The sequence below is a fragment of the Sebastes fasciatus genome, chromosome 21 (genome assembly GCF_043250625.1).
Source record: "Sebastes fasciatus isolate fSebFas1 chromosome 21, fSebFas1.pri, whole genome shotgun sequence".
Classification (NCBI taxonomy): domain Eukaryota; kingdom Metazoa; phylum Chordata; class Actinopteri; order Perciformes; family Sebastidae; genus Sebastes; species Sebastes fasciatus.
The window spans coordinates 2,348,876-2,361,466 of record NC_133815.1 but is presented as its reverse complement, the minus strand read 5'-3'; the positions used below and the strand labels follow the sequence as shown (position 1 = coordinate 2,361,466).

Genomic DNA, 12,591 nt, shown 5'->3' with positions numbered 1-12,591 from the left:
CCCCTTATGTTAGCAATCATTTTCCCACCAAACATTTACTTTCTTAAGGTAAGAACCTTCACAACATGTTGTTTTCATGCTGACACATAACTGGCTGTGATGTTCATTTTAATGTCAGTTCTCACCCTGAGGATCTCTCTGCAGACGTAGGCGATCCACTCCTCCTTCAGAGTGTTCCCTTTGGTGTTTTTGATCAGATCCGTAATCGAGCCGGCCCCGCAGAACTCCATCACCAGCTACAAACACACACAAACAATGTTACTGTACAGATGTTTACATCTACACATACTTTACCTTATTGATCACCATTTTCTAAATCCTGCCTTCAGTTTTTAGATTGTTTTTGACCCTTCTAAACAGTTGTTAGTTTCCGTTTTTTTCAGTATGCTTCTGAAATCAACCTGCAGAGTTTTTAAACTTGCTTTAGATCCATCACAACGAACTATGACAAATCGATTTGTTGATTGTAGACACTTGTACAGCCGACGTCATCAAAAATATGCACACGCAGGTTGGCAACGGTAGTGGCGTTTTGCCCCAGACGAGTTAGCAAATCAAAACTGTTGTCAGCATCAAAATGTCTGGTTGTTGCGTGTTCGGTCGTCAGAATCAGCGGACTCGAAGTTTTACAGAATTCCGACAGGATCACGTCCGTTTCAGAGCAACAGGTGGTTTCGGTTTAACGAGTGGCCGTGTTAACTGGTGACTTTCAGCCAAATGTGCCTGTGGTTGCTCGTAGTAACTTACGTAAATGGTCAGCGTAGATAATAAACACAGATGAGTGTGTATTTAAAATTGGTTGAAGGCTTTTACGAGGACACCTGCATGTTCTCTTCGTGTTTTCAACAGCTGCCGTCGAGCACTGCGAGTAACCACGGCGCATTCAGCTGAAAGAGTCGCCAGTTAACACGGGCACTCGTTAAACCGAAACACCGGTGGCGTCTATGGCTGCAAGATATTAAACGTGTTGACTACCACTGGGCTGAGGACACGATCAAAGATGCTCATGTTTGTAGCGTCGATTTTAAAACTCAGTGAACTCAAAACTCTGAGTCTGTGTCATGGTATATGACGTTATGTACACGACCACAGATAACATAGTTGTAAGCAGACTACTTCATTACTATGAGCGAATTATTTAAATATTTATAGGAGTGATTCTGTCCCAAAGCTTTTTGATTCATACACAGTAAGCGGTTGATCACTCTAACCGTGATCACTAGAAGAGTTTCCACTGTAGAGATGTTCTGATACCATTTCTTCTTTCCCGATACCGATACCGAAATGAGAAAGAAGCGAGATGGCTCACTCCTTTTCTACTTCCATCATCAGCACCGGAAAAAACAATCAGATTGGTGCATTGCCGATAGGCATTTCCGACTGCGACCAACAGTAGCCATTCTCCTAACATGTGAAGATGTGTCGTGAAGATGAAGATGTGATGTCGTGGTGAAGCAAACATGGGGCGTTACGTTGCTCTTTAAGTTCCAGACACACGTGAGCCGTACGTACCCAGAGCTGGTCGTCCATCCCAGGAGGGTTCTTCTTGACGAAGGCTCCATAGTAGGTTGCGATGTTCCTGTGGTGGCTGTACTTCTTTAACATGTTGATCTCTGCTTTAATCTCCTCCTCCTCATCCTAAAACACACACACACACACACACAACACACACACAACACACACACACAACACAACGTTAACACAAAAAGTCTGTGTTTACTGAAATGTAAAGATATTAGATTCCTGGAGAGGAAATGAGATTAAAGAAGAAAACCCCTCCAGCAGAGTCTAGTGAGGACAAACTGCTGCCCTCAAAGCAGGAACTCAATCCCGAGGTATGTTTGGGCATGTACAGATTTAATACAACGCTGTGTGTGTGTGTGTGTGTGTGTGTGTGTGTGTGTTACTTACTCCTGTGACGTCCATGACCTTGATGGCAGCAAGCTGCCCTGTTTTGACATGGCGACCCTGAAAGACACAGAGAAAAAGGACATAAGAAATAAGAAAGATGCTCATTAGCATAAAACAAAACAATTCAATCATTAAATATGTGTGTTTGTGTGAGAGAGTGTGTCGGTTGTCAGTCGCATTTTGCACTTTTAATATCTAAAAAGCTAATATTCAAAGGCTGACAGGAGACTTTAATCATTGTTTGTCAGATTGCATTATCACCTTTATAAAATGCATCCATTAATTTGCTGAGATACTAAATAAAGAAGTGCTGATTTCTCCCCAGAGATTCACTCCAGTGAAATAAAATCTTTCTTCACACGTAAAGAGACACTTTTTTATCTGTTCAAAATGTACCTTAAATCGAGATTTGTCAAGTATTTAATCCTCTTATCAACATGGGAGTGGACAAATATTCTGCTTTATGCAAATGTATGTATATATTTATTATTGTAAATCAATTAACAACACAAAACAATGACAGATATTGATCCAGAAACCCTCACAGGTACTGCATTTAGCATAAAACAATATGCTGAGATCATAACATGGCAAACTGCAGCCCAACAGGCAACAACAGCTGTCAGTGTGTCAGTGTGCTGACTTGACTATGACTTGCCCCAAACTGCATGTGATTATCATAAAGTGGGCATGTCTGTAAAGAGGAGACTCGTGGGTACCCATAGAACCCATTTACATTCACACATCTGGAGGTCAGAGGTCAAGGGAGCCCTTTGAAAATGACAGTTGACAGTTTTTCCTCGCCAAAATTTTGCGTTATTTAGTTTCGGGACAAGTTAGTATGACATGGTTGGTACCGATGGATTCTTAAGGTTTTTCTAGTTTTATATGATAACAGTATTTTCACTCCAGCTTTGAAACTGAGCCGCTACAACCTAAAAATTGCAAGTTGATGTGTTAAAGAAATTAGTGTCGTTAAAACTAACCAGCGTTAACTTTGACATCCCTAATTTTTAGAGGTCTGAAATGATAAAAACATCCAGAATTTTACATGAAAAAAGCAACTTTTTCTTCTTCTTTCTTAAGTTGCAACCCTTCAGATTCATCTCGTGGCCTCTTGGAGGGGTCCCGACCCCTATGTTGGGAACCACTGGAGGATGAAAGTGTCTCACTGAGTCTCCTCCTCCAAAACTAAAGTCTGTATCACAGCTGTTAAAGCGAGAAAGTGGAAATTTATCCACCTCGCCAACACCACCACCAGCCCACCACCCCATCACACACACACACACACACACACACGCACACACACGCACACACACACACAACGTCTCCTCGTGGTAACCTAGCAACAGGCCTGGCAGGTTGTTTAGTGAGGGCAACGAATGGGGGGGTTGGAAGAGGCAAAGTGATGGCAGTGTGTGTGTGTGTGTGTGTGTGTGTGTGTGTGTGTGTGTGTGTGTGTGTGTGTGTGTGTGTGTGTGTGTGTATGTGTGTGTTAGGAGGCCATGATATTTCACACTCTGGGTCACTTTCGCATGTGAGTTGCTCAGATTCTCACACACACACACACACACACACACACACACACACACACACACACACACACACACACAGCGTCTTGGTTACTCAGTGTTGCATCAGACACTGAATGTATCTGACAGGCCGAAACCACCTCCGAGTACGGAAAGTCTCTTGTTCTCTTTTTCACATCTTTCTGTCTGCCTCTCTTTGTGTGTCTCTCATCTTTGTTTTCCTGTTTTATATCACTGACTCCCTCTCTTTCTTTCTTTCTTTCTCTCTCTCTCTCTTTCCCTCTCTCTCTCAGTCATGTTGCAGCAGCAGCAGCTATACTGAAGTGTGAGGCGACTATCAATCCAAAGCTTGATATATGCTCGCTGGTGTCTCTCACTCTGCATTTATACCGATTTTATATGTTTTGCGATTCCATATTACGGTTTATTGCGATGTATGTTAACTTCTTTAACACTAGACCATGGGGAAAAAGTTGAATCATTCACTTCTACGGACTTTTACTTTGGAAAATATCTAAATGAATCCAGTAAAACTGTTTGATTTTCAGCATGTATGTAGTCAGAGATGTCAAATATATCAGTTATTGTCAGGTATTATTCATTACGTTTTTTTCCAGCAACCCAAAAATTAAAGATTTCCCTCATAAATTAGTGGTATTTTCTTTTTGGTGGTATCAATCGTATTTCCATATACACCGATCAGCCATAACATTATGACAGCGTGGGCACGCTGACCGGTCTGCGGCTACGCAGCCCCATACGCAACAAACTGCGATGCACTGTGTGTTCTGACACCTTTCTATCAGAACCAGCATTAACCTTTACAGCAGTTTGAGCTCCAGTAGCTCTTCTATTGGATCGGACAACACGGGCCAGCCTTCGCTCCTCACGTGCATCAATGATAATTGCTGATCAGTGTATGTATTTTGTATTTACAGTTCCCTTTGTTAACGCCTTATTTTGGAAACCGGACGTAGTCTAACGTGTCTACTTCCTCTAACTTCACCAAGGTGGTCTCTAGCTCTCCCGTCAGCTCCGTTCTCTTTATCCATCCATGGTCAGCTCCATCGGGGCCGTGTCAATGCATTTAACACAAATGTCAGTATATGGGTGCTCTACAGTCGTAGCGTCGGCCCATTTGACCACGGAGATGAGAGCGACGGCCGGCTCGACCGCCACATTACCGCCATACGATAACGTTTCCTGTCTGTGACAGAGTTAGCATGCAGCTTTATCCGTGATGTCTAGCTGTGCTTTTCCTGTCAATGTGTGAAACCCAAAGTGTTTCCATCCGTTACTGGATGTGTAGTGTTTACCACGCTGGATTTAACATGTGAGGGTGCAGGTCGTATCCACGACGACCCTCCGACGTTTTATACTTTTTTTATTTCGGCTCGCTGAGGTTTGTTTTGGTTGATGGATACGGAACCGATATGGCGTCACGTTACTCAGACTACAACAATAAAAGTGGTAACTTCCTTCTACCTCCACAAAGACTCAAATGAAGCAATATATCGATTCTGGCATTAAAAAATCAATTTCAAAATTGTAAAAAAGAAAATCGCGATACATAACTGAATCGATTTTTTTCCCACCAGCTTAGTAGGAATATTGTGTTTTTTGCATGTGAACGTATTCACTGTCAAGGTGATGAGTAGAATCATTGGTGAGTAGCAGCCTTCTGTCAGAGACTGAAGCAAGCTGTAGAATATAGATATTTACTGACTAAGCTGTTTCCAGAGCTCACTGACTGATCGAGATAAAAACCAGGACCAGGTCTGCTCCAGATTTGTGGGGATTCTGGGATTTACTCAGCAAAGTTATCACCCAGATAACTCTTCTTCTTGGACCTGAGGTTAAGTGTGACTGTGCCTGCAGGACGAACGGCAGCGATCCGCGGCGATGAAGCAATAAAAAGAGGAGGCAGATAAAACGGCAGAGATGAGAGGAAGGAGATAGCGTCTCGGGGAGGCTCTTTGTTTCGCTATCTCTCTTTTTCCTCCGACACTGACGGACCGGACAAACAATCTCCTAAAGGTGACACCGAGCTCCCGGTGAGTGAGAGATTATGGCAGAATCGAGATGGCATGAGGAAGCTGTTTTAAAACCTGAATCCACACACACACATGCAGGGAGGGAGGGGGGAGATAAAGATAGCGACAGAGCGAGAACAGAGGGAGGTGGCAGGTGAGGAGGAGGATGGCAGAATAGGGCTGAATATCCTTTTGAGGCAGCCTGAGGCGTAAAAACACACCTCAGGTCCCGCGTTCAGACAAGCCTCACATTCTTCACCTGAACACAAGCCTCAACACATGAAGACAGAAACAGAAGGCTGAGTTTATATCCCGGTGCTGTAACAATAGAAGTAAACGGAAACCAGTGTCAGTTGTTATTGATATTTCATTGTGATGGGGATGCATGCTGCACCAATTTAGTCAAATGTTAGAGAAACATTTAACTTTCTTCTCCTCTATATGCTGATTTCTAGCATGGATAAACATTTTAGCTGCATAATTATTAACTCAGCGAGTAAAACATGCCCTGAGCTGCTTAATATACCACATTTTTTAATTGGTATTGTGATTTTTCTTCTTTTTTTTTTGCAGTAAACACAAGAGTTGAATACCAGGAATTTGTGCAAAAATGTGCTCCCTTTTTCCAGGTAAAATACGACAGGATGTCTGTCATGTGTCGGCTTGTGTGGCTGCATGTTGTGTTGTGCTTAAGATACTGTATGTACTGAAACAAAACCTCATAATGCTTCCACGCAACTCTCTCTCTTGAAGCCAAATCCTTGAGTCCAGTGTTGAAACGTCATTATTATAGAGATACAGCTGTTTGCTGCTAAAATGGCACCGAACAGTTCAGCTGTGTTCATGTCACAGAGAAGTTATCGTAATTATCAGTTTCTGACTTTGTAAATAGCGCTCGTGTCAATATCCAGAGTGTAATTACAACTGGGAAACTCCGATATGTCCCGACTATATGGAGTTCCCTGAAAACCAAACAAACATGGACAGAAAAAATCTGTTGTTCGAGATAATTAAGACCAAATTTAGTTCAAACTCTATGATCATAAAACTGTCTTCAGTTGTCCGAGGACATGAGCCCTCCCATCTCTAACTATCTATTGCAGATGTCTTGAACGGGGCATGCATGTGAACGAATCAGAGTGCAAAGTCTTGAAGAAAACTGCAGATGGATCAACAAATAGTTTAATTAGCCTCCATTATTCCCAAACCAGAGAGCAGAGCGGCATTCAACAGCTGGAGTATTAAACGGAATTCAGAGTATTTCTATTGCCTCTCAACTAGGGATGCTCATTTTGAAAAATTTTCTAAACCGATAATTGACCCTCGTTAACCGATATTAACCGTTAAAGGACAATATTTGTGCCTCGCATGCAGCGGTGCACCAGCTGCAGGAGCACAACAGATGTTCGTTGACGGGAGTGCCCAGTTCTGTGCAGTTTTGTGTTTAAAATCAAACTTTGATTGCAGTAATAAAAACCAGGTTTCCTAGTAAAAGAGTGAGATACTATTATTTATTCCCAAGGCTTATTGAAGAGGTTGGGACACGTTCTTGAGCTACGGGGTGAGACACATGCGCAGTGTAACTGGAGTGCAGACTAGACTTTACTGCACATGTGATGATGGCGCGTGACATCTCCTCTTTTCACCCTCCTTCATTAAAAAAACATTGAACCCTAGTAAACAAAAGGCTGTGACGTCAGAACATCAGAAATACACTTGACTCAGACCTGTTTTCAAAGAGCGAGTGAATTTGCATGCCGAGCTAAAACCATCTAAAACGTCTGTATATACGTCACGCGTTTGCATCAGACTCCGGATAAAAGCCTTCCAGCTGCCAGGAATGTGATGGAAAAGAGACATGAATGAGGAAGGAGGCGTCGCTGGAGGGCTTTTAAACCAGATCTGTGCTTCACAAGTCAACAACGCCGTAATGCCTCCAGCGCAGGGATCAGTTTAGAGTTCAGATCTGACAAATGAAAACTAGATGAACGTGTTAAAGTTATCATGTCTGCATTCTGCCAGCACACATTGGCATGAATCTGATCTTACTAAAACCATCCTAATGTCCAAAAAGAGACATAAAACGGTGAATGGAACCCAGTGAGTGAATTAAAAACTAACTGTGATTAACAGTGACACCAGTACAACGGGACAGAATGAGACTTAAAGCTTGCAGGTTGCAGGAGCTTCTCTGAGTTTCAATCAATACAACAAATTGAATAAACTCCACTTTGTAAACGCTGATTCGCTGATTAATCAAATCCAGGAAGAACCTCTCAGCCAGCTGACGCTGCCTCCTCGTCGGTTTAAAGCTTGTATCGGAGTTTTTACACACCTGAAATATGAGGAGGTCCAATAAAACAGTGTGATTAAAAAGTCACAGGTTTGATTCCCCGGAGCTACAAACATGCTGCTCAGCCTGAAATGATCTCTGATAACAGCAGCAGCTAAATGCATGGATGGATAACCTAACAGGCCAACTACCACAGAGACACGCAAAACAACCAAAAAGAGACACAAAACTTCTACAAGGAGATGCAAACTGACCAAAAAGAGACGTAAAACAACCAAAGAGATGCCCAATAACATTAAAGAGATGCAAAACAGCTAAAAAGAGATGCAAAACAACTACATAGAGATGCAACACAACTACATAGAGACGCAAAATGTCTACAAAGAGATGCAAAATGACTAAAAAGAGATGCAACACAACTACAAAGACACGCAAAACGACTACAAAGAGATGCAGAATGACCAAAAAGAGATGCAAAACTACCACAGAGACAGGCAAAACAACCAAAACGAGACACAAAATGACCAAAAAGAGACACAAAACTTCTACAAGGAGCTGCAAAATGACCAAAAAGAGACGTAAAACAACCAAAGAGATGCACGATGACAATAAAGAGATGAAAAACGACTCCAAAGAGATGCAAAACGACTAATAAGAGACGGAAAACATCTACAAAGAGATGCAAAATGTCTACAAAGAAATGCCAAACAACCAAAACTAAGTCTCTTTCTCTGTGTGGCTCTTGTTCTTCTGTAGGACGGCTGAGGGGCCCTCTAACGTCTGTGCCCAGGAGCCCATCGTCTATAATCCATCCATAACCGCCTGCAGTAAAATGTATTTTAAATGTTTTAACACTCTCAGGATCTGACAGTCTTCCACCATCATATCTTATATTCCTTTCCTAACGTTCGCTCTCGATCTGTAGCTGTGAAAGATTACTAAACCTGGGAGGCGTCAGCGGCCCCCGAGGGGAGAAAGAAACCGATTCGGAGGCAGCAGGAGAACGTTGAATGATGAATGAAAACGATCCCGCTCCGGGTCGAGAAATGTCAGAGTCAGAGCTGAGCACTTGACCTTCACATTCATACATTTCAGAAGAAAATATTGGCTAATACTTTTATATTACGACACCAGCAGCTTCATGTGAAAATTTCCTCAGAAGCAACTGACGTGTCGCTGCAATTTCTGATTAAGTTTCCTGGAAAAAAATGATGTAATTTGGCACTAATTATAGAGAAAATGGAGACATTTGTAGCTGAGCCGAGAGAGTCTTCCACTGAGTGCACGGATGAGTCACCATCCACTGACTCCAGATTATCTATGCATATATTTATAATTATTACAGAGTTTTTTAATCCTTTGCACTGGTATATGTTTGTTATATTTAGTGTTACCAGTAGATGTTTGACCACATGTCTACAGTACGTTTGTTTCCACTTTAGGTGCATTACATTCCTGTCAGTCCTGGTTCAGGTGTGTTTTGTTTTCTCTGCAGGTATTTTAATGACTGCAGAGCACTTTCTCTCTCACAGCTGATTAATAAGCAAACTAAGATCAAACAGCTTCTCTGCTCTTTGATGAAATACAAAATTAGTCAAATCTATTGACGCTTATTATCGATACACAACTGGAGTGTTTTTATTGATATTTCAGGTATTAATCTGCCCCGCTCCTACAGCGTCTTTTACGAGGCGATATTTCTCTCAGTGAGTGTTATTATTTTAGGTCTTAATTTACCCACCATGCTCTTGTGATCGACCGGTTTGTTCTATCAATCATTCCGCCCAAAAGGAGGCGTCGCCTGGTTGAAGCAGCGGATCGATAGCGAACATCCAGCAGACAGAACCAGAACGTGTCGAGGAGCTGCTGCGTGTCTCGTTGTGTAGCAGCAGCAGACATGTGTGAGTGTGTTAATTGCTTTCAAAGTGAGAGAACACACACACACACACACACACACACACACACACACACACACACACACAGCCTCTTTGCTGTGTTACAGTCTGCGTGGGCTTCTTCCGCTGCCCGACAAAGAGGAAGGTCAGTAGTAACTTCAGGTTTGGTCAAAAATGTGTGTGATGAGTTCCACGATGCAGAAACACGGACGGAGTCTGATGATAAAAATGGAATCAGATGTGAAAAGCGGATATCGTGGAATTTGCCAAAATGTGGATGCAGTTTATGAAAATCAGAGTTTCCCCTGCCATTATGAGCAGTTTTATGACAGCAACTAAGCTGATCGAACAGAAAAAAACTATGCCTTAATGTTTTGGTTTCATTTACGGGCCTCGCTTCTCTGCTCTGTGTTTCACCGTGAGCGAGCTCAGCTGCCGCTCACACACATGCACGCACACATTCATGTCGTAGAAGTCCTCTCAGACGACCAGCGTAGCTCACACTACACGACTTCAGCCCTGATTTTCCACTCGGCAACAGTTTTTGGAGCTTCCTGACAAAAGCCCCAGATCAGAGGTTCATTTGGCGTTGGCTCGGAGCTCGCTGTTTATGGCGAGCCGCTTTAACATTTAATAGGATATTCATTAGAGATATCTATAACGTCAAAACTCTAATTCAAGATATCCCTAATTCTATGTAGGCAAAACTCTAATGTTAGATATCCATAATTACATTTTGACTCGTACGATTCAAACTACTTCTGCCATTCATGTGTACGAAGTTTCTCATTACAGATATCTACAATTCAGTCACAGATATCCGCAATTAAATTATGACTAGTCAGAATTCCAGTTCAAGATATCTTTAATCCCCGACAACTGAGGATATCCACATTATCCTTTTAAGGTATCTAAAATAAAATTTTGACTGCATGAGCAATGTCATGCACAACTATTGTGACTATAGTCATATGACGTTTGAGATATCTGTAACTGTTATTTAGGATAGTCAGAAGATCTCTAACTGTCGTTTTGACTAGTCACAGTGACGTTATAGATATCCGGAATAAGAATTCTGACTAGTCACAACGTAATTACAACTAGTCAAAATGTAATTGTAGATATCTCTAATGTTAATTCCAGATAGTCAAGCTTAGCTATTAAATGTTAAATTGGCTTGCCATAGAGACCTGAGGGAGTGGTCACCTGTTAGTCATCCACAAACCTGAGGAACTCAACACTAACAGCTACATTTAGAGCACTTTCTGTTTTAAAGCTGTATTGAAGCATTTTCATTGATAAAAAAAAGAATGCAATGTTGTGTATTACATCAAATTCATGTATATTCATAACATTTTCAATATCTTCATATGAATTGTTGACATTTCAACGCGTCCGGCTCACGAAACTTGGACCAAGCTTTGAAACGAGGCGATCTAGTTCTAAAATGAAACGAGATTCAGCCGTAGCATCATCGCCTATTTCTTGCTTAAAATGTGTTCAGAAGTAGATTTTGGTGGATTGTTGAGACAGAATAACAGAACATTTACGAGCAGGCCGCCACGTTGTTTCCTGTTTGAAACGGCGAGCAGAAAACCAGCAACCAATCAGGTGCGTTCAACGACAGGGAACGTCACCGCTTAAGAGGCCAGTTGAGTGGAGCAGCGCACACCAGGGGACTGCTGGTGGACATGTACCGCTGGATTTAACATCATAGACATGCCCCATATTCACAGACTGACCGTACACGTCTTGTTTTTGCATTAAAATACTTTCAGTGGCAAGTTTGTGACTCCTTAAATCCCTCGTTATAGAATAAACAAGATGCTGATGTAGCTTGTTTTTGTACATTGTTCACAGATGAAAGCTTCACAGGCTCACGTGGCAGCATAGTTTATAAAGCCTTACCTTGTAGACCTGCCCATAGGTGCCATTTCCAACCAGTTCAACCAGCTCAAAGATACCAGCTGGGTCCTGAGAGAGAGAGAGAGAGAGAGAGAGAGAGAGAGAGAGAGAGAGAGACAGAGAGAGAGAGACAGAGAGAGAGAGAGAGAGAGAGAGAGACAGACAGACAGACAGAGAGAGAGAGAGACAGAGAGAGAGAGAGAGAGAGAGAGAGAGACAGAGAGAGAGAGAGAGAGACAGACAGACAGACAGAGAGAGAGAGAGACAGAGAGAGAGAGAGAGAGAGAGAGAGAGACAGAGAGACAGAGAGAGAGAGGAGATGGAGAGGACAAAAACAACAAGAGGACAAAGTCAGTCAGGAGAACATAAACTGGACACAAGATGGATTTAGGAATTTGTGTGTGAGGAATTTGACCTTCACACAGGCTGCATAGCTGTGGTATTAGCCTGTGAAAAGCTGCTCTCTCTCTGTATCACCACACTGTCATTACTCCTTCAATAGGTGACCTATGAGTTTACAGCCGAGCTGCCTCTCGACTCTTACAGAAACCGTCCACACTAATGCAGATCAGGTCCAGCAGCTAGTCTACTGTCTAGCTGCTGCGATGTAATCTCTACATGCACCGAAACAACCGGGTTAGTGTTGACTTTCTGCAGTAATCTGAATCCTGAAACGTCACGTAAACAAGGAGGAACCTTTTAGAGAAACATGATACGTGTAAACAGGTTTCTAATCAGCTTCTTCTATGTGACCACATGCACAACAAAGACAGGGAAATGACATGAAAGGGAAGATCATCTCACAAAGAGATAAGTCCTCGTATTCAAAACAGTTAGTCCCTACAAATAGGCTTTCATTAGTAAGCTTATGTATGTGTATGAATTGACTTATTTGCTTTGTTACCGAGAGTTAGATGAGAGGATTGATGCCTGTGGGCATGGATGTATAAAGAGACGTCTGTAAGTCAAAGGATCATTTCTTTTGAGGTAAATTAACTTTCCAGTAGGAACACTTAAATAGC

At 42.2% G+C, this 12,591-nt stretch overlaps 1 protein-coding gene across 27 annotated transcripts in view; it reads right to left on the bottom strand.

Moving 5' to 3' along the window:
• Positions 1-12,591, bottom strand: part of tnikb (TRAF2 and NCK interacting kinase b) — a 66,971-nt gene that overhangs the window by 47,417 nt on the left and 6,963 nt on the right. For all 27 annotated transcript variants that reach the window (XR_012592085.1, XM_074621195.1, XM_074621181.1 and 24 more), the window contains exons 2-5: positions 11,573-11,638; positions 1,912-1,968; positions 1,513-1,638; positions 126-236 (exon numbers count right to left, since the gene is read on the bottom strand). Coding sequence is in view for 26 of the 27 variants with exons in the window: in XM_074621195.1 (XP_074477296.1) it covers positions 126-236; positions 1,513-1,638; positions 1,912-1,968; positions 11,573-11,638 (360 nt within the window). In the remaining variant the exon portion in view is untranslated. The remainder of the gene's footprint in view (positions 1-125; positions 237-1,512; positions 1,639-1,911; positions 1,969-11,572; positions 11,639-12,591) is intronic.